At 38.5% G+C, this 23,563-nt stretch overlaps 1 protein-coding gene across 1 annotated transcript in view; it reads right to left on the bottom strand.

The window, feature by feature from the left end:
* The window catches only part of STK33 (serine/threonine kinase 33), a 96,363-nt gene that overhangs the window by 43,694 nt on the left and 29,106 nt on the right, over positions 1-23,563 (bottom strand). The window contains exons 5-7 of the mRNA XM_052652533.1: positions 19,847-19,985; positions 16,862-16,950; positions 14,926-15,010 (exon numbers count right to left, since the gene is read on the bottom strand). Of these exons, the coding sequence (XP_052508493.1) occupies positions 14,926-15,010; positions 16,862-16,950; positions 19,847-19,985 (313 nt within the window). The remainder of the gene's footprint in view (positions 1-14,925; positions 15,011-16,861; positions 16,951-19,846; positions 19,986-23,563) is intronic.

Below are 23,563 nucleotides of genomic sequence, written 5' to 3'. Positions count from 1 at the left end.
ATAATACAATAAATGACTTTTAAATGCTTAAACACAAAGCATGAAAAATGTGCTGATGTGATGTAATTTATTCCCCCATAGGGAAAAAGAGAACCAACAGCAGATGTTGAATGAATAATGTACAGGCCTTAACAACTGATGTCGCTGTATCCTCCCTCCTGTCATTTAGCTTCTAATGGAATGACGGCACACACTGCACAGCTACATGTACAACTTTTCATCTCTTTCAAGTTGTTAAGAAATGATCTTGCAAAGATCATGGAGTTATAGTAGAAGGCAACTATATCTTAGTTCTTGCCAAAAATAATTTTGAAAACATGTCTTAAGTAGATACAATTTAAAGCAAGCCCAAAATGTGGAAATCTGGATTTACAGAGAAACTAAGATAAACGGTTATAAATCACTTTGGCAAAATAACAGTAGTGATAGTAACTTCATAGCACTCCTATGACAGTATGAATTATCTTCCACATTTTCTAAATGAGAAAACTAAGACAAAGAGAGAGCGCCTATAATATAACTCAATCAAAGAGGCAATTAGTCACAGGGGAGGCCTAGGGTCCAGGTATTTCTGACTCCTCAACTCTGTGCTTCTTACTTACAATGGGCCCAGGATTGTTGTTATTGTTGTATAGTTGCTCAGTAATGTCTGTCTCTTTTGTAACCCCATGCACTGTAGCCAACCAGGCTTCTCTGACCACGGGATTTCCCAGGCAGAATACTGGAGTGAGTTGCCATTTCCTTCTCCAGGGGATTTTCCTGACCCGGGGATCAAACTCAAGTCTCCTGAATTACAGGTGGTTTCTTTATTTCTAAGCCACCTGGGAAGCCCTTTGAAAGGATGTTGCATGTTGTCAACACTTTTTCTGCATCTATTGAGATGATAGGGTTCCTTCAAACAATCTTCGCAAAGTAGAACTTTATTTTATTTTAAGGTAGCAATCTTTCAGAGAAGGTGATGGCACCCCACTCCAGTTCTCTTGCCTGGAAAATCCCATGGACGGAGGAGCCGGGTAGGCTGTAGTCCATGGGGTCGCGAAGGGTTGGACACGACTGAGCGACTTCACTTTCACTTTTCACTTTCATGCATTGGAGAAGGAAATGGCAACCCACTCCAGTCTTCTTGCCTGGAGAATCCCAGGGATGGGGGAGGCTGATGGGCTGCCGTCTACAGGGTCGCACAGAGTCGGACACGACTAAAGCGACTTAGCAGCAGCAGCAGCACATCTTTTAATGATTCAGTTCAGTTCAGTCGCTCAGTCATGTCCGACTCTTTGTGACCCCATGAACTGCAGCACACCAGGCCTCCCTGTCCATCACCAACTCCCAGAGTCCACCCAAACCCATGTCCATTGAGTCGGTGATGCCATCCAACCATCTTATCCTCTGTCATCCCCTTCTCATCCTGCCTTCAATCTTTCCCAGCATCAGAGTCTTTTCAAATGAGTCAGCTCTTCGTATCAGGTGGCCAAAGTTTTGGAGTTTCAGCTTCAACATCAGTCCTTCCAATGAACATCCAGGACTGATCTTTAGGATGGACTGGTTGGATCTCCTTGCAGTCCAAGGGACTCTCAAGAGTCTTCTCCAACACCACAGTTCAAAAGCATCAATTCTTCGGCACTCAGCTTTCTTTATAGTCCAACTCTCACATCCATTCATGACCACTGGAAAAACCATAGCTTTGACTAGACAGACTTTTGTTGGCAAAGTAATGTCTCTGCCTTTGAATATGCTGTCTAGGTTGGTCATAACTTTCCTTCCAAGGAGTAAGCGTCTTTTAATTTCATGGCTGCAGTCACCACCTGCAGTGATTTTGGAGCCCAAAATATAAAGTCAGCCACTGTTTCCACTGTTTTCCCATCTACTTGCCATGAAGTGATGCGACCAGATGCCATGATCTTCGTTTTCTGAATGTTGAGCTTTAAGCCAACTTTTTCACTCTCCTCTTTCACTTTCATCAAGAGGCTCTTTAGTTCTTCTTCACTTTCTGCCATAAGGGTGGTGTCATCTGCATATCTGAGGTTATTGATAGTTCTCCCGGCAATCTTGATTCCAGTTTATGCTTCCTCCAGCCCAGCATTTCTCATGACGTACTCTGCATAGAAGTTCAATAAGCAGGGTGACAATATACAGCCTTGACATACTTCTTTTCCTATTTGGAACCAGCCTGTTGCTCCACATCCAGTTCTAACTGTCGTTTCCTGACCTGCATATAGGTTTCTCAAGAGGCAGGTCAGGTGGTCTGGTATTCCCATCTCTTGAAGAATTTTCCACAGTTTCTTGTGATCCACACAGTCAAAGAATTTGGCATAGTCAATAAAGCAGAAATAGATGTTTTTCTGGAACTCTCTTGCTTTTTCCATGATCCACTGGGTGCTGGCAATTTGATCTCTGGTTCCTCTGCCTTTTCTAACACCAGCTTGAACATCAGGAAGTTCACGGTTCACGTATTGCTGAAGCCTGGCTTGGAGAATTTTAAGCATCACTTTACTAGCGTGTGAGATGAGTGCAATTGTGTGGTAGTTTGAATATTCTTTGGCATTGCCTTTCTTTGGGATTGGAATGAAAACTGACCTTTTCCAGTCCTGTGGCCACTGCTGAGTTTTCCAAATTTGCTGGCATATTGAGTGCAGCCCTTTCACAGCATCATCTTTCAGGATTTGAGATAGCTCAACTGGAATTCCATCACCTCCACTTAGTGATGCTTCCTAAGGCCCACTTGACTTCACATTCCAGGATGTTTGGCTCTAGGTGAGTGATCACAGCATCGTGATTATCTGGGTCATGAAGGTCTTTTTTAATGATTAGATTTTTAAATAATGGCTGGGTTTTTAAAAAGTTGAATATGCTTGCTATTCCAGGAATATATCTATTACACCTCTACAGTTAGGGCACACCCCGGAGGGCCAACAGTAAGTTAACACGTAGCTTCACTCCCACATTGTTTAAGGGTCAACTATGTGTATTTGAATAGAAATTTAAAATTTACAAAGTACTTTTGCATCAGTGATGCTATTCATATAAATTATGTTAAGAATCATGTGAGATGGGTACACAGGCATTTGACTCACTTTGCCAGTGAGGAAATTAAGGTCTGGATACACATATTAAGTGACTCACCTAAAGTAACACAGTTACAGAGCATCTCCCATGTAAAAGGTGTTTTCACTTTAGAAAACAGTTTCAATCACCCCTCCCAACACACACGCACACACACACACACACACACACACACACACAGTGTGTCTGTAACCAGTAAAAGTAAATGAAATTTCATTTCCTCTAACTATTTTAAAGGAACTAAAAAGCAACAAAAAAAGGAGCTGAAAGGTAAACAGAAGAAAGAATGAGAAAAGACTCAACTATAGATAATTAACAAACTAAGTAATTTGTTTTCAAATCGCTTAAAATTAACTAATTACTGTTTTCCTTTAAGCAATTACTTGTATTCTATAACCCTCCTTAAACTTTTAGATACTGAATCATAAACATTCAAGCTGCTCTATGGCCATGTGTCTATGACAGGGGCCGATTCCATGATCTGATTCCCTGACAGATTTCCACGTAGGTCTACTACACAGTGGGGGCCTGGAATTCAGAGCCCTCATTGTTTCAGAGTCATCTTAATTACCAGGGGCATTTCTACGTGAACTGTCATCACAGCTCTCACAGGGAGGCAGAGGCCAGAGCAACTGTGCCAAAGAGCCATTTAGGAAGTCAGCAAAGCCCCACAAACCATCTGTCTTCTCTCTTGTTCTCTCACTTGTTATCAGTGTAGACAACTAATAAGCAGGCATAAAACTCAGGACGCTTGGATATATTTTCCCCTTGTAACTACAGACCAGATGTCTTTTGCCAACAGGAGGATATGAACAGAATCTAAAGTAGCCTCTTCCCAAATAACATAAAACAACTTAGAAACTTTATGCATCAAACAGACAAACAATGAACCAGGCATACTCCTCAGGAATAAAAACGAATAAACTACTGATATAACAACACGGCCAAGTCTCAAAATCATTACATGGAACAGAAAAAGATAGACACAAAAGAATATATATTTATGATTCAATTTGTATAAATTCTAGACAAGCAAAACTAATCTAAGGCAATGGAAATCCTCAGTGGTTGCTAAGGTTTGGGTGGGGGATTGACTGAGAGGGACACAAAGGAAATTTCTGGGGTGATGGAAATATTCTATATCTTCACTGAGGTGGTAATGTGCAAGTATATATATTTGTCAAAACTCATTAAACTTTACACTTAAAATCTGTGTATTTTATTATATACAAATTATGTTTCCATAAAGAATATTTTTAAGAAATCTACTAAAAGTACAAAAAAAATCTACTAAAGCCCTACATTAGTGAGTGACTTTAATAACTCTCTTAGAAATAAACAGAGGAAGCAAGCAAAATTAATAATATGGACTGGCTGAGATGACAGAACTGAAGACTACTACTTACAGAGTAACTATTTATAGGGATGACCTGAACACTAGCAGAAAAGAATTTTCCACAATTAAGACATAAAGTAGGAAGTACAAGAATATGGGAAGGAGGGGAGGAGACATACTATAGTTAGAACCTACATTTCCAGGTCAGTGAAACACTAACAGGAGGAATGTCACAATCTCAGAATTCCTCCACAAGGAGTGAGGACTCTTAGCCCCACATCAGGCTCCCCAGTCTAGGGGTTCTGCACCAGGAATATAAGCCCCCAGAACATCTGGCTTTGACAACCAGCAAGGCTTATATCCAGGAGAGCTGGAGTGCTAGAGGAAACAACAGACTTTGCTCTTCAAGGGTGCACACAATATCTCACACTCTGAAACCCAGCTCAGAGGCAGTAGTTTGAAAACCAGGTCAGATCCAGTTGCAGGTCTTGGAAAACCTCCCAGGGAAGGAGGAAGCAGCTAGGACTCCCCCAGGGGACTGGCAGCAGCCATTGTGGGGAGTTCACTCTATCACATGGACACTGGTGCTGGTAAGCATCATTTTGGTTTCCTCCCTCTAGCTTATTAGTGCCAGGACCTGCCCCACCCACCAGCAGGCACAAACCAGCCCCATGACCCCTGGTAGACAGTTACCAAGACCTGGCCCACCCCACAGCAAACTAGCACTCCCCTTTACCATGCAGCCATGTAGGCACCAAGCCTTGTACACCAGCAGGCCAATAGCAGGTGTAAGCACGGCTTACATAGGCCATGCAGTTAATCCTGCAGTAAGCCTACCTCACCTTCTAGCAAGCCCAGAGTCACTATGTGGCACAGCCTCAAAGCCAAGCAGGTTGGGGGCCAGTCCCATCTACCAGTGTGCCCACAGTAGTCAGTCCCACCAAAAAGGGGTGCATGCAGCCCACATAGGGGACACCCCTAGAACATACAACTCCAGTGGTCAGAGGGGAGCACACTGGTGGTCCCCACAGGACATTGCCTATATAAGGCACCATTTCTCCAAGATCAGAAGATATAACCAACATACCTAATACATAGAAATTAGACAGAAAGAATTGGGCAAAATGAAAAGAAAAGAAACTGCAAAAACACAAAGACATGAAATCTAAATAACATACAACTAAACAACCAATGGGCCACTGAAGAAATGAAAGAGGAAATCAAAAATACCTAAAGAGAAATAAAAATGGAAACACAATGATCTATAATTTACTGGAGACAGAAAAAAGTAGTTCTAATAGAGAAGTTTATAGAGATACAAGCCTTACCTCAGGAAACAAGAAAAACTTCAAATAAACAATCTAACGTTATATCTAAAGGAACTAGAAAAAGAAGAACAAAGAAAACCTGAAATTAATAGAAGGAAAGAAAAAAAAAAAAGATCAGGTCAGAAATAAAAGAGACAGAGACTAAAAAGATATTGAAAAGATCACCAAAAGAGACAGAACTAAGAGCTAGTTCTTTAAAAAGATAAGCAAAATTGACAGACCTTTAGCAAGACTCATTAAGAAAAAAGACACAAAATCAGAATGGAACAGAAATTACAACCAATACCACAGAAATACGAAGGATCATCAGAGATTACTATGAACAACTATATACCAAATGAAATGGACAATTTAGAGGGAAGAGACAAATTTCTTGAAATACACAATCTCCTAAGACTGAATCAGGAAAAAACAGAAACAGATCAATTACCAGTGATGAAGCTGGATCAGTAACTTAAAAATTCCCCCAAAATAAAAGTCCAATACCAGATAGTGCCACAGGTAAATTCTAAAAAGCATTTAAGAAAAGTTAACACCTATCCTTATCAAACTATTCCAAAAAGTTAAAGAGGAAGGAATGCTTCCAAACTCGTTTCACAAGGCCAGCATCAGCCTGTTATCAAAACTAGATAAAGATACTACAAAAAAAAAAAAAGAAAATTATAAGCCAATATCACTGATGAACACAGATGTAAAAAACTTGCAAACTAAATTCAACAATATATTAAAAGAACCACACACCACGATTAAGTAGAATTTAGTCCAGTAACTCAAGGATGGTTCAGTATCTTCAAATCAATCAATGTGATACACCACATTAATAAATGAAGGGTAAAAATCATATGATCATCCCTAGAGATGCAGAAAAAGCTTTTGACAAAATTTGACATTCATTTATGACAAAAAAACGGAGAAGGCAACAGCACCCCACTCCAGTACTCTTGCGTGGGAAATCCCATGGACGGAGGAGCCTGGTAGGCTGCAGTCCATGGGGTCGCTAGGAGTCGGACATGACTGAGCGACTTCACTTTCACTTTTAACCCACTCCAGTGTTTTTGCCTGGAGAATCCCAGGGACGGGGGAGCCTGGTGGGCTGCTGTCTCTGGGGTCGCACAGAGTCAGACATGACTGAGGTGACTCAGCAGTAGCAGTAGCAGTATGACAAAAACTCTCCAGAAAATTGGTATAGAGGGAACATACCTCAACATAATAAAGGCCATAATGACAAACCCACAGTGAACATCATACTCAATGGTAAAGAACGGAGAACATTTATCTGTTCCTTCTACATGGTAAAAAACTCTCATCCTCTAAGAGCAGGAACAAGATAAGGATATCTACTCTTTTCACTTTTATTCAACAAAGTAGTGGAAGTCCTAGCCATAGCAACTAGATAAGAAAAAGTAAAAAGAATCCAAATTGGAAAGGAAGAAGTAAAACTGTCACTGTTTGCAGATGACATGATATTATATACAGAAAATCCTAAAGATGCCACCAGAGAACTATTAGAATAAATGAATACAGTAAAATAGCAAGATATAGAATATGCAGATATTTATTCTATATACTAACAACAAATTATCAGAAAAAAATTAAGAAAACAATCCCACATATGGATCAATGGAACAGAACAGAGAGCCCAGAAATAAACCTACACACCTATGGTCAATTAACCATCAACAAAGTGGGCAAGGACACACAATAGAAAAAAGACAATCTCTTCAACAGTGGTGCTGGGAAAGCTGGACAGCCACATGCAAATCAATGAATTTATAACACATCTTCACACCATACAAAAAAAAAAAAAAAAACTCAAAACGGCTTAAAGTCCGAAATATAAGACGCGACACCATAAAATTCCTAGAAAAGAACATAAGCAAAACATTCTCTAACATAAATCATACCGATGTGTTCTTAGGTCAATTTCCCAAGGCAATAGAAATAAAAGGAAAAATAAACATATGAGATCTACTCAAACTTAAAAGTTTCCCTACAGCAAACAAAATGAAAAGATAACCTATAGACTGGGAGAAAAAACTGAAGACAACACAAACAAATGGAAAGATAAATTTTGCTAATGGGCTTGAAGAATTAAAAATTATTTAAATGACCATACATATCAACTATATTTCAATAAAATTAATAAAATGAAAAGTTTGAATCACAAAAGTATCATGTTTGGTTTTATAAATACACACATACATACACTTTTATGCTTGACAAACAAGGAGTATATAGTTGTCCCTCGGTTTCTGTAGTGGATTGGTTTCAGGATTCAGACCCTAACCCTTTAGCCCCCAGGCCTGTCAGATACCAAAATTCATGGATGCATAAGTCCCTTATACAAATTGGCTTAATATTTGAATGTAACCTACCCACGCTGCTGCTGCTGCTGCTAAGTCGCTTCAGTCGTGTCCAACTCCGTGCGACCCCATAGACAGCAGCCCACCAGGCTCCCCCATCCCTGGGATTCTCAAGGCAAGAACACTGGAGTGGGTTGCCATTTCCTTCTCCAATGCATGAAAGTGAAGAGTGAAAGTGAAGTCACTCAGTCATGTCCGAGTCTTAGTGACCCCATGGACTGCAGCCTACCATTGTCCCATATACTTTAAATCATTTCTAGATTGACATATAATACCTAACACAATATAAATGCTATGTAAATAGTTGCCACTGTGTAGTAAATTCAAGTTTTGCTTTTTAGAACTTTCTGGAAACTTTTTTCTCAAATACTTTGAATCATTGGTTAGTTGAATCTGCAGGTGTAGAACCCACAGATACAAAGGGCTGAGGGTACATGCTTTCAAAATATCCAAAGTAATGTTTGCAAAAATGAACCTGTGTTCAACCACAGAGAAAATTCCTAAAAGTTGAAATCTTTTAACTCACAATTACCTAGTAAAATGAAGAAAATCAGATAGAAAACCAAAAGGCTAGATAAACTAACACAGAATCATATGAGTGTCAAATACATCCCACAGAAAATTCTAAAAGCACTTCAAAGTAATTTTTGGATTAAAGAAGAAGACTACAATCATAGACTATTAAGAAATTAATAACAATTAGAACATTGTATAATAAAAGAAACAGTTAAAGAAGTACTCAGAGGAAAATATACAGCCTTAAATGCATTCTATCATGTATACTATCATGTAAGAATTGACTCTCCAGTCTATGTCTGATGCAGGATACAGCATGCTTGGGGCTGGTGCATGGGGATCACCCACAGAGATGTTATGGGGAGGGAGGTGGGAGGGGGGTTCATGTTTGGGAACACATGTAAGATTTAAAGATTTTAAAATTAAAAAAATAAAAAACTATAAAAAAAAGAAAATAAGAAGAGTGAAAATAAACATTTAACTTAGGAAGTTTAAAAATAAACCAAAAGTAAGTAGGAAAAAGGAATTAAGAAAAATAAAAGTAGAAATCAGTGAAAATCAAATACCACTAGACTTAAGCTGGAGTTTTGAAAGCTCAATAGTCTTGCCAATAATAAATTTGATCAAGAAAAAATGGTTAGTATTATTATAAAAACTAAAATTGAGCACTAAGTGCCAGGTACTGTGCTAAGGACTTTATATTTAATTCTATGTCAATCTGATAAAAAGATATTATTATTACCATCCTAAAGTACATCTTCTCCCCTTTTCTGTTTTATTTTTCTTCCTTAGCATTTCTCACTAACATACCAGATATTTTTTTCTAATCTTTCTTATTAATGTTTGCACCAATACACATTTTCTTGTTTTGTTCATTGTTATATTTCCAACACCTAGAACAGTGTCTGACACGAAATAGTCCTTTTTTTTTAGTTTTTATTTTTACTTTATTTTACTTTACAATACTGTATTGGTTTTGCCATACATTGACATGAATCCACCACGGGTGTACATGCGATCCCAAACATGAACCCCCCTCCCACCTCCCTCCCCATAACATCTCTCTGGGTCATCCCCGTGCACCAGCCCCAAGCATCCTGTATCCTGCATCGGACATAGACTGGCGATTCGTTTCTTACATGATAGTATACATGATAGAATGCCATTCTCCCAAATCATCCCACCCTCTCCCTCTCCCTCTCCCTCTCCCTCTGAGTCCAAAAGTCCGTTCTACACATCTGTGTCTCTTTTACTGTCTTGCATACAGGGTCATCATTACCATCTTTCTAAATTCCATATATATGTGTTAATATACTGTATTGGTGTTTTTCTTTCTGGCTTACTTCACTCTGTATAATCGGCTCCAGTTTCATCCATCTCATCAGAACTGATTCAAATGAATTCTTTTTAACGGCTGAGTAATACTCCATTGTGTATATGTACCACAGCTTTCTTATCCATTCATCTGCTGATGGACATCTAGGTTGTTTCCATGTCCTGGCTATTATAAACAGTGCTGCGATGAACATTGGGGTACATGTGTCTCTTTCAATTCTGGTTTCCTTGGTGTGTATGCCCAGCAGTGGGATTGCGGGGTCATAAGGCAGCTCTATTTGCGATTTTTTAAGGAATCTCCACATTGTTCTCCATAGTGGCTGTACTGGTTTGCATTCCCACCAACAGTGTAGGAGGGTTCCCTTTTCTCCACACCCTCTCCAGCATTTATTGCTTGCAGATTTTTGGATCGCAGCCATTCTGACTGGTGTGAAGTGGTACCTCATTGTGGTTTTGATTTGCATTTCTCTAATAATGAGTGATGTTGAGCATCTTTTCATGTGTTTCTTAGCCATCCATATGTCTTCTTTGGAGTAATGTCTGTTTAGTTCTTTGGCCCATTTTTTGATTGGGTCGTTTATTTTTCTGGAATTGAGTTGCATAAGTTGCTTGTATATTTTTGAGATTAGCTGTTTGTCAGTTGCTTCATTTGCTATTGTTTTCTCCCATTCAGAAGGCTGTCTTTTCACCTTGCTTATAGTTTCCTTTGTTGTGCAGAAGCTTTTAATTTTAATTAGATCCCATTTGTTTATTTTTGCTTTTATTTCCAGAATTCTGGGGGGGGGGGGTGTGGATCATAGAGGATCCTGCTGTGATTTATGTCGGAGAGTGTTTTGCCTATGTTCTCCTCTAGGAGTTTTATAGTTCTGGTCTTACATTTAGATCTTTAATCCATTTTGAGTTTATTTTTGTGTGTGGTGTTAGAAAGTGATCTAGTTTCATTCTTTTACGAGTGGTTGACCAGTTTTCCCAGCACCACTTTTTAAAGAGATTGTCTTTACTCCATTGTATATTCTTGCCTCCTTTGTCAAAGATAAGGTGTCCATATGTGTGTGGATTTATCTCTGGGCTTTCTATTTTGTTCCATTGATCTATATTTCTGTCTTTGTGCCAGTACCATACTGTCTTGATGACTGTGGCTTTGTAGTAGGGCCTGAAGTCAGGCAAATTGATTCCTCCAGTTCCATTCTTCTTTCTCAAGATTGCTTTGGCTATTTGAGGTTTTTTGTATTTCCATACAAATCTTGAAATTTTTTGTTCTAGTTCTGTGAAAAATATGGCTGGTAGCTTGATAGGGATTGCATTGAATTTGTAGATTGCTTTGGGTAGTGTACTCATTTTCACTATACTGATTCTTCCGATCCATGAATATGGTATATTTCTCCATCTATTAGTGTCGTCTTTGATTTCTTTCATCAGTGTTTTATAGTTTTCTATATATAGGTCTTTACTCTTTAGGTAGATATATTCCTAAGTATTTTATTCTTTTCATTGCAATGGTGAATGGAATTGTTTCCTTAATTTCTTTGTCTACTTTCTCATTATTAGTGTATAGGAATGCAAGGGATTTCTGTGTGTTGATTTTATATCCTGCAACTTTACTATATTCATTGATTAATTAGCTCTAGTAATTTTCTGGTGGAGTCTTTAGGGTTTTCTATATAGAGGATCATGTCATCTACAAATAGTGAGAGTTTTACATTATTTTTTAATAGAAGGGTGGCATAATCCCTATTATACAAAAGTAGAAACCATGACAAAGTTGTTTGTACAGGGCTAACCAGAAAGCAAGTGGCAGAGCTACAGTCCCAAGTTAGCCAGTGATGTCAGAGGCCATACTGCTAATATTAAATTATATTGCCTTCTAAATAAATATTAAGAATCAATATGGAACTAAAACCACAGATCTAAGAATTACAAGTGAATGTAATATGCATCTTTATACCAATAAAATTTAAAATCGCAATGTAATGAACAATTTTCTGAAAAATATAAATTATCAGAATGATTCAAGATGTGAAAAACTTAAATAACCTAATATAAATTAAAAATAACAGGGACTTCCCTGATGGTCTAGTGGTTAGAAAGTCACCTACCAATGCAGTAGACGCAAGTTTGATTCTTGGTCTGGGAAGATCCCATATGCCGTGGAGCAACTCAGCTCACAAGCCCATGTTCTGCAACAAGAGAAGCCCATACACTACAATAAAGAGTAACTCCTGCTTGCCACAACCAGAGAAAGTTCGCATGCAACAACAAAGAACCAGCACAGCCAAAATAAATAAATAAACAGAAACTTAAAAAAAGAAAATAATAGAAATTTTATCCCCACAAGGTACCAGGACCAAAAATTTTTAATGGGAAATCTCATCAAATAATTAATGAGTAGGTAATTTCTATTACTTAAATGGTTCATAAATATACAAAAAATGAAAATATTTTACTTTTTAAATGAGGATAGTATAATCCTAACATCAAAAAACATAAGGGCAGCAGGAAAGAAAGCTACACTCAAAGTTCTGAACTAAAGTGGTAACAAACTGAATTATTTGCTGTTGTTCAGTTGCTTAGTCGTGTCCAACTCTGTGCAACCCCAAGGACTGCAGCACACCAGGTTTCCCTGTCCTTCACTATCTCCCAGAATTTGTTCAAACTCATGTCCACTGAGTTGACGACACCATCCAACCATCTCATCCTCTATCACTTCCTTCCTCTTCTGCCCTCAAGATTTCTCAGCATCAGGATCTTTGCCAATGAGTTGCCTCTTCGTATCAGGTGGCCAAGGTATGGAGCTTCAGCTTAAGCATCAGTCCTTCTAATGAATATTCAGGATTGATTTCCTTTAGGATGGACTGGTTGGATCTCCTTGAAGTCCAAGGGACTCTCAAGAGTCTTCTCCAACAGCACAGTTCTAAAGCATCAGTTCTTCGGTGCTCAGCTTTCTTTATGGTCCAGCTCTCATATCCATACATGACTACTGGAAAAACCATAGCTTTGACTAGACAGACCTCTGTAGGTAAAGTAATGTCTCTGTTTTTTAATATGCTGACTAGGTTTGTCATAGCTTTTCTCCCAAGGAGCAAGTGTCTTTTAATGTCATGGCTTTAGTCACATCTGCACTAATTTTGGAGCTCAAGAAAAAAAAGTCAGTCACAATTTCTATTGCTTCCCCATCTATTTGCCACGAAGTGATGGGACTAGATGCCATGATCTTAGTTTTTTGAATGTTGAGTTTTAAACCAGGTTTTTCACTCTCCGCTTTCACTTTCATCAAGAGGCTCTTCAGTTCCTCTTCACCTTCTGCCATAAGGGTGGCACATCTGAATATCTGAGGTTATTGATATTTCTCCCAGCAGTCTTAATTCCAGCTTGAGCTTCATCCAGCCTGGCATTTCACATAAGGCACTCCGCATTTAAGTTAAATAAGCAAGACGACAATATACAGTGTTGATATACTCCTTTCCTTATTTTGAACCAGTCTGTTGTTTCATGTCCAGTTCTAACTATTGCTCGTTGACCTGCATACAGATTTCTCAGGAGGCAGGTAAGGCAGTCTGGTATTCCCATCTCTTTAAGAATTTTCCACAGTTTGTTGTGATCCATACTGTTATGATCAAACTGAATATAGCAATATATCAAACCAAGTGAGGTTTAATCCAAAAGTACAAGGATAGTTCAACATTTCTATTAATGCAATTATTTCTTTAATAAATTTAAAAAGTATATGATTGTCTCATTAGATACAAATTTGAATAGACATTTCATCTATGTCTATTGTAAGATACATGAATGACTAACAAGTACATGAAAAGATGTTCAACATCATTGGTCATTAAGGTAATGAAAATTAAAAATCACAATGAGATACTACTTCCTACCCATCAGAATGGCTATAATTACAAAGATAAGTAATATAAAGAGTTAGAAAGGATGTGAAGAAACTGGAACTCTCATACATTGCTAGTGGGAAGGTAAAATCTTATAGTACTTTGGAAAATTGTTTGGTAGTTTCTTAAAAAGCATAAACATAAATAATATATGATTCAGCAATTTCACTTCTTTGTAGCTACCCAGGGAAAATAAAACCATATGCCCACATAAAAACTTGAACACGAATGTCCATACGCAGGATTATTCATAATAGCTCCAAACTGGAAACAATCTACATGTGCATCAACTAATAAATAGATAAACGAAGTGTTGCATGTCTATACAATGGACTACTGTTTACTATTAGAACAGAACAGACTACACATATGTGTTGCAACAGGGATGTACCTCAAAACATCATGCTAAGTGAAAAAAAGAACCAGGTGTATAAGCCTAGATGTTATATGATTTCATTTATATGAAATATCCAGAAACAGAAAACCTAGAGAGACAAAGATCAGTGGTTACCTGGGATTGGGATGGGAATGAGATTGAGAGCAAACGGGCATGAGGCAACTGCTAGGGGTAGAATTGCTTAAACTGGATTGTGGTGGTGCTGTAAAACTCTGTGAATGTATGAAAAATCACTGAATGGTACATTTTTTTGGTATCTAAATTATACTTCAAGAATGCTGTTAAAAATCACATTCACAAAAATGAGAAACTGTTGGTTTATGAAATATATTTAATCAGGACTCTATGAAAAACTACTGGATGGCAATGAAATTGGATAAAAAATGGAAAGAAGCAAAACACATGCATTATTTTAGCATAAATTAACAAAATGATAATTAGGTTTGGGTGTATGATTACCTAAGAGACATAAACAGTTATAAGAAGAGCCCAGAGAAATGATGAACACTATAATCTCCAAAGATAAGAACTATGAAATTTGTGACAACAACTAAAATACTTTCACTTTCAAGAAAAGAAAAGGTAGATTGATCAGGGCCATTAAGTCATGATGCAAAATCAAACTGCTCAAATTTTAATCCACACAAGTTGTTCTACTTTTTTCTATAGGAAAAAAAAAATCATTTAAAGCCTCCTAACTTACCCATATAGATGGGTGTCCCACATGTGGTTTGCAGCATGACCTCACTCCTTCCGTGCTTCTTCACTGCTAGGCCAAAATCAGTCACCTGCAAGAAGAAATTCACATAGAGTCACCAGTTTTCCAGATCCGAAGTTCACACATTCTGCCTACAGGATTTTCACTACACTGTATTGCATTTAATTCAGGAATTCTTGAGGACAGAGGGGCTTTCCTTGCATTACTAATAAGGACCTTGCTTCCCCATCCCACCCGCCCCTCCTTGTGAAAAAGAAACCTGGTCAAGAGAAACTTGGTTTTTCAAATTTTGAAAAAACACCCATAATGTTGATTATTCACTCCTTCTAATTTAAATTCACCAGTTTAACATAGGGAGTTACTCTTCCAAGAAGGCATTTAACATTTTTTAAAATAAAAATTTATCTTTATAAAGTTATTTCATTGTAAAATACATTCTGGCCTTGGTGAGTTTATTATCTACTTTTCTGATGCTCAAGCTATGTTTCAGTTTAAAGGACTGTTATAAATGCAAATCATTATTCTTGTCAGCACTCACAGAAACTCCTCCTTTTTTATAATTATTTATAAAACATTTTCTCTAGTCAATGCTATCTTTTCTTTACTATTATTTCCTCTGTGTTTCTAGAGTATACTAATTTAAAAATTATTACACTATTAAAAACTACGAGAAGCAAATTAACAGCAAAAAAAATACACAATATAACTACAAATACACGGGAGGCCTACTGCTACAACTGCAGGCTTTCTGCTCATGTCTAAATCTTGGTCGTTAAACATTTGGTTATTAAATATTCAGTGTGTGCCCTTGGTATTGTCTCCCAAGTTGGAACAGCCTTGGGCTGAAAGCAGAAAAAACAGGCACATTTACTGATCACACAACCAAAGATAAGATTGTGGTCCACAGCCACTGAATGTAAAGTTTTCAGTACCTTATGGAGTAAGAAAATATTCCTATCAACAACGTGATATCACTATTTCTCTAAAGAGATTAATAAATTTCTCCAGGAGTGTTCATGATGACCCTACTTGGAGCATCATGATACATTATCTTTCTCCACAGAAAATGTATACAGGTATCAAATATATAAAAGTTCTCATGACCCAATTCAGTTCTTTGGAGGGCATTTATTCCTTCATGCACCAAATATTAATTGAGCACATACTATATTTCAGGCATTATTCCAGGTACCAACAGTGAATAAGACACACACAGAATTCCTGCACTCATAGAGCTTATAATGGAAACATCTAAAAATATTTATTTGACTATAACAACAATACTGTTAATCCTATTTATGTTATAAATGCAACAGAGCAAGTTATTCAAAGACAACATTTTATTCCCAAATTAATACATTCATATATTTTGAAAGCAACCACTTTTAAAATGCTAAGTAATAAATAATGTATCTGATCATTTATTTGACATTAAAGAACATTTAATTTGAATAAAGTCTTCAAGAATAAATACTTGGCATACTAACTGTGCTTAGGACATAAATATTAATACCCAAGAAATTTTTAAATGAGAAATACAGACTTTAGCATTAATTCAGTATCAAAGGCACAGCCAAGGTGTACTTTTTCTCTGAATCTGTAACACATTTACATCAAACTACCAGGCATAATTTTGAAATTAATTAGAAATCAGAGCATCTGTTTGTTTGCTATTAACTAATGATTCAGAACTATCCAAATGAATATCTACTTTAAAAAAATTCAGTAGCACTACTTAACTTGTAAAATTATTCTTGTCAGTCACAACCTCTTTTGTGAAATTTTAATTTTTTTAGCACAGGCTGCTTATTTTTGGCTGTTAAAAAGCTTCTGAAATGTATCTAACAAAGAGGATGTACGTTGCCACTTTGATATCAAACTATTTATAGGCAAACATTTACCACCATTTCTAATATCTTACCTTTATGTTTAAGTTCATTTCATTGTTAGCATCAATAAAGCTGCTTTTAACCATTATGTTCTCCAGTTTCAGATCTCTATGTACTATATCTACCAAGAAAATAAACAACAAATCAAATGAAATGGATAATGAAAAAATAATTAGAGTGGACACAAATAGAACTTGACCAGTTAACATCCACTGATGCTGAAAAAGGAGATCAGTCCTGGGTGTTCATTGGAGGGACTGATGTTGAAGCTGAATTGGCCACCTGATGCGGAAAGGTGACTCATTTGAAAAGACCCTGATGCTGGGAAAGATTGAGGGCAAAGAGAAGGGGACGACAGAGGATGAGATGGTTGGATGGCATCACCGACACAATGGGCATGAGTTTGGGTAGACTCCAGGAGCTGGTGATGGACAGGGAGGCCTGGTGTATTGTGGTTCATGGGGTCGCAAAGAGTCAGACACGACTGAGCGACTGAACTGAACTGAACTGTTGAAAAAAATCTGAGGCGGGCCAGGTATAATTCTCCCCTGTTTCATTCCCTTATATTCATATCCCTTTTCTCCATGTTTCTAACCTTAAGGAGCCACTTTCTTTGACTCCCTGACCTCTCCCCAGCCCCCTGCTGCTCCGACTGGCCACTCTTCATCATGAATGGCCTGGTGAGTGTGAAAGAGGATCATGGCCAAGGTTAGCTACTTCCTGCAGGAGGAAGCTTTCCCATGCCCTTCACTCTTCAAAGAGAGGATTACCTCTTTACTTCTATTCATATGTTACTGTCAGCGTAAACATTTAACATACTGCAACTTGGCTACATGTATACAAGCTATACTTATTTCAATGTATTTTCTGCACTACCAGTCCCACTTTTCTACTCTTTATACATTAAAGTTAAAAACAAAAACCCTTGAGAGACAAAATCTCCAGTTGAACATGTCAGGGCTCAGGCAGGACTTTTATGTACATGCAAATACTCTCATGTACCAAATATTTCCTTTGCAAATAACTGATCCAGCCCATGTCCATTGTAATCATTTCCCTAAATTTAAAAATCTATAGGTATAATTTCCGGAGAAAGGAGGCTGGATGAGCCCTGGACTGTCTACTATTCCTAGTTGTTTACAGTTCCCTTCCACACTCAACCTGTGTTTGGAATTTCTACTGTTCTCCTTATCTCTTTTTACATAAACACCACAAAACTTTAACTAATATATCTTCATAATGTGGTTTGACACTTGGCAGGGCAAGTCTCTCTGCTGCCTCCACTGTTCTTTTTCATTGTTTTCTTTACTATTCTCATCCCTCTCAAAATAATTTTATCAAGTTCCATGATAAATCCTGTTAAGATTTAGTTTGAAATATACTGACTTTATAGCTTAATGTGGGAGAACTGAAATTAGCAAAATATCAAGTCTTTGGTTTTCTGCTCTTGCAAAAATCCTCACTCTCTGCCTGGAAAGCGCTCCCTTTTTCACCTGAGTTTGTATTCCTCAGCTCAAGTTTTGCTTCCTCTGTGAATTCTTGCTTGACTTTCCAAATCAAATGAGGCACTTAGTACACCTATGCTCCATGCTCTCTATATTGCTCTCAAAAAATCATCATATTGTTTTCTGTACTCCATTCGAAAACAAATCATCAATTTGTTTGCATACGCCATTTCTCACCAATTTCCCTGAGAGGCAGGTGCCTTGTGTTTGAACCTCTGTAAACTCTAAGACCAACCTCAATGCTGTAGGTGCTTAGGGAACATCTGTTGAATGAGCCCCTAGGTTCCAGCACCAGCTCTGCACACCTAACCATGTCCCCTACCTCTCTGGAACAGTTTTTTTCATCTCTTTTGAACTGTGGTGTTGGAGAAGACTCTTGAGAGTCCCTTGGACTGCAAAGAGATCCAACCAGTTAATCCTAAAGGAGATCAGCCTTGGGTGTTCATTGGAAGGACTGATGCTGAAGCAGAAACTCCAATACTTTGGCCACCTGATGCAATGAACCTACTCATTAGAAAAGACCCTGAAGCTGGGAAAGATTGAGGGCAGGAGGAAAAGGGGATGACAGAGGATGAGATGGTTGGACAGCATCACAGATGCGATGGACGTGAGTTTGAGTAACCTCCGGGAGTTGGTGATGGACAGGGAAGCCTGGTGTGCTGCAGTCCATGGGGTCACAAAGAGTCAGACACGACTGAGCAATTGAACTGAACTGAACTGATAAAATGAGAAGCTTCTAAGGTCACATGTAAGCCAAACTAACACTGAAGGGGAAAAAAAAAGCAGGAGCATGAGGAAAAACAGTAGCAATAATACCAAAGAATAGTAAAGCAATTAGAAGAATTAGAAAAATATTTAAATGTGGATATTAAAGTAGTGAAACGACTCCCATATGGTACTCTACTGGTGGATCATACATTTGTCAAAACCCATAGAATGTACAATACCAAGAGCGAACACTAATGTAAACTATGGACTTTGGGTGATAACGATGTGTCAGTGCAAGTTCATCAACTGTAACAAGTGTAACCACTCTGATAGGGGATGCTAATAATGGGGAAGTATTTGCATGCATGGATAGAGGTATTTGGGAATCTCTGTAACTTCTCAGTTTTGCTGTGAACCTAAAACTGCTCTAATAATTAAGTCTAAAAATTTTTTAAATGCCTAGTATATGCAGATTTTTAACATTATTATTAATATCTGAGTTTTTAGAAATTTCACTTCTATTGATTTTCTATTTTGGATTTAATAATATTAGCTTCTTTTCAAGTTGTTGAATAGAAATGATCATAATTTTTCTTATCCATGGACAACGTAATTGCATACCTGTCTTGTTTCTAATTAAAATATATCAATAAAGTTACAAAGGAAAAAATTTAATTTTTAAAATCAAATTTTCTGTATCAGTAGGCATTACTTCTGTGACTATGAATCCTGAATACAATCAGCCTTAAACAAAAGTGCTATCTGCCTTCATGGCGTCAATAAGCTGGGTGATCCTCTTCTTACCGTTATTGTGAAGATAGGCTATAGCTGAGGCGAGACTTTGAATGATCCACCTTGTCTCATTCTCTGAGAAATGACCTTTCCTATCCAGAATTTCTTTGAGTTCTCCATCCTCACAAAGCTCCATCACAAGATACATTTTCTGACATAAATATAAAGAGAGAGAGCACAAATTATTTAGTTGGGTTTGTTTAAATGTTATATATTGTATACAGAGAATAGAAATATCATTATAATCTTAATCAGTCTATTCATTTAACATAGTTGCTATCTGTCATGTACAAGGTACTCTGTAGGATACTAGAGGGGAAAAAAGTGGAAGTATTAGTCACTGAGTCATGTCCGACTCTTTCCAAACCCATGGACTGTAGCCCGTCAGGCTACTCTGTCCATGAAATTCTCCAGGCAGGAATACTGAAGTGGGTAGCCATTCCCTTCCCCAGGGGATCTTCTTGACCCAGGGATCGAACCTGGGTCTCCTACATTGCAGAGGCCACCAGGGAAGCTCTACTAGAGGAAAAAGCAAGCATAAAACATACTCTTTACCTCCAAAGAGCTCAGAGTATGGTTATAATCACAATGTCATGTGATAAGTGCTAACAGAAGAGGACTCTCCAAAATGTGATGAGGTTACAGAGAGGGGGCGAGCCTAAAGAATACTCACTATGAAGAGGTGCCATTTCAGGCAGGTCTGGATGACTGAACAGGGATTTATGGGTAGAAAAGATGTGCAAGGACAGGCATAGCACACAGCATTTGCAGACTCCAAAGCTGGAAATAACATTGGCAGTTAAAGAATAACACATATCTCAGTGTTAATAGCATTTTGGTAAGTCAGAGAAGACTGGAATGGTGAGGAGGGAGGCCAGAAAGAACAGGTTGGTGCCAGGCTGTAGAGTCCTGGATGTCACACAAAGGAGCTTGGATTTTTTTCCCCCATATGCAATAAGTAGCCACTGAAGATTTTTTTTTAATTTTTACCCACTCTGTGATCTCCAACCAGGGATCGAACCTATACCCCCCATAGTGGGAGCTCAGTCTTAACCACTGGACCACCAGGGAAGTCCCACCAGGGAAGATTTTTGAACTTATGTCTGGAGTGGAGGAAGTGTATGTGCTATCATCAACTCTGCATTTCTAAACAAACACTCCACTCCAATAGCAATGCAGAGCAGAACTCCACAAACTTCTTTTCTGTGAAAGCCAGATACAGATAGTAAGTATTTTTGGTTTCACAGGCCATACAACCTCTTCTGTAACCACTCAGCTCTGCTGTCACAGCATAAAAGCACCCATAAACAATACAATAAAACTTTATTTATGGACTTTGGAACTTAGTTTCATATAATTTTCACATGCCATGAAATATTACTATTTTAACCTTTCTTTCCAACCATTTAAAAATGTAAAAAACCTAACTTACAGGCCATAAAAAAAACAGGCTGCACTCCAGACTGGCTCACATGCTGTGTATACTGACCTCTGTTCATAAAAGGGTAGATGTGAGGAGCAGAATGAAGAAAAGAAGAAAACGATGTGAAAACATGCAGAGGGAGAAATAGTGGAACTTAGTGACTAACGGGGTATAAGTGGTAAAAGCCACAAATGAAATGCCTATTCCATACTTGCTGTATCTGTGGATGTTTCTTATACTCACTTTAAGTATTCCAATAGTCAGGTCATCTATTGAGTCAGAATGATTCCCAGTCAACTAAAATGCATGCCTTTTTCATACCTATTGCTATTCTGACACAGAACAGCCTCCATGTCTCCATTTTGTCCTGTGCCACTACATTTTCATTGTTGTTTGTAAGATTCTGGGACCTGATCCTATTCTATTACCGCTCCTGATGCAACTTCTGTGTTCAGTCAGCAAGCAGGAAAGCAAGAGAAGGCTAACAACCTTTCTTCCTACAGTCAAAATTCTGACTCACTAAACCTTAGGATGCTTTAGAATTTCAAAAGTAACTACAGAATTCTGTAAAGTCTAATGCAAAAATAAGCTTTTGAACTAGGCCATAGTTTTTCCACTGACAGCATGGCAGAGATCATGAAATGAAATGGTAAGTGAATTATTTGGAAGGCAAAGTTACATTAGCAGTGCTTACAATACAAATTGATCAATTTAAAACATGTAAGCTGATAAAAGTTATTATCAATAAAGGTTTTTCAGAAGTCTTTCTGTAACTATTAAAAAATAATTGTGTAGACCTGGAGAATATGTGGACTCACAAGAAACCCTACATAGTCAATGGATGATCAGTATTACTACCTTAGCCTAACCAGTCAGTTAACAATTCCCTGTAATCTTTAAGATGGCTTCAACTGGAAGTCTAGGCATTTGTGTGAGCTGGGAAGATGGGGAGACAGATCTGACCTTTGTGAATCAAAGGCAAACAATAGGTAAAAAATACAATCACAGATGATGGTTTCCTTCGCATTCAAATTATTCTAGATTTGGACTCCCACTTATGTTCCAAAATGAAGGAACAGACCAGACTTGTCCTCCCTCCTGAAACAACCTAAAAAATGGATAAAATACATGAAGTAACGATTTTCAGACATTAGTCATCAGGCAGCACGAGGCAGTGATCCCTGACAGAGGAGAAACCTATGAGACAAGCCCCACGATTATCCTAGCTTACTGTCTAGACATTCCAAGCTATAGAGAAGGGAAAGAACACCCAAGCAGAGCTCAACAGTCTACATGAACGGAGGAGATGGTGCTGAGAGTCCAGCAAGGCCAAGACAACTAAACTCCACAGGCGAGACTGCCAAAGAGGGTAAGGCTATACACAAAGAAAGCACTATAGATTTGTAGGTGGCTGCCGATCCCACCCTCAACTCTTCAGCAAAGTACTAACTAGCACATATGTATCAAGAATTTACCCAGAGGAAAACAAGATGGTGGAGGAGCAGGTGGACGTGGAGTACATCTCTCTCCACAGATACATCAGGAATACGCCTTCAGACACAGAAGTGCACGCAGAACACCAGCTGAGATTGGACAGGAGTACCTGACCAGTGGAAAATAATATATAGACCCACGTAAAACTTGGTAGAATGAAGGAACCAAGGGGAAAAACAGGAGTATTAGTAGGACTGGACCTGCCTTTGGCAGGTGGGGGAACTGAAGCAGGGGTCCGATCCCCACATAGGGCCAATTGTCTGAGTCAGAGGAGAAATATTTAAGGCTGAGAGTGAAACAGCTGATCTGTGGCAGCCTAAATGGAATGAGAATCAGACAGCTCTTGCTGCAACCATACATGCCCTGGACAGGGATGCAGACCCCCTGGAAGGCGCACCAGCTGGGAGATGGAGCTTAAGAATTGTGGAGCAATCCCTGGGCGAGGGCTGCTATTGACTGCGGAGAGACGGATCAGGGATGTGAGGGAGGAGGTTGTGCTGGGAAATGCCTGCAGAGGAAAGCTGGGCAGCCAGGGAAGCAAGGAGATACTGCTGAGTCATGCATAGGGGCTGGAGCCATCACCATAGCCTCTCTTCCCCTACATGCCAGCATTGGCAGCTGAACAACAGAGGGGCTGGCCCAGCAAAGGCCTGAGGCACTGAACTACAGAGTAGGACCCCACCCAGGATGCCCCTTTAAGTGCCTGACATGCTGATCTACAGAGTAGGGCCCCTCTATGTGCCTGATGCGTGAACAACAGAGAAGGACCCTAGGCAAGGAAGCCCTCTAAGTGCCTGAACCGGTGGAGCTAC

The sequence above is a fragment of the Budorcas taxicolor genome, chromosome 15 (genome assembly GCF_023091745.1).
Source record: "Budorcas taxicolor isolate Tak-1 chromosome 15, Takin1.1, whole genome shotgun sequence".
Lineage (NCBI taxonomy): Eukaryota > Metazoa > Chordata > Mammalia > Artiodactyla > Bovidae > Budorcas > Budorcas taxicolor.
The sequence above is the reverse complement of the archived record's forward strand: the minus strand, read 5'-3'. Positions and strand labels throughout refer to the sequence as shown.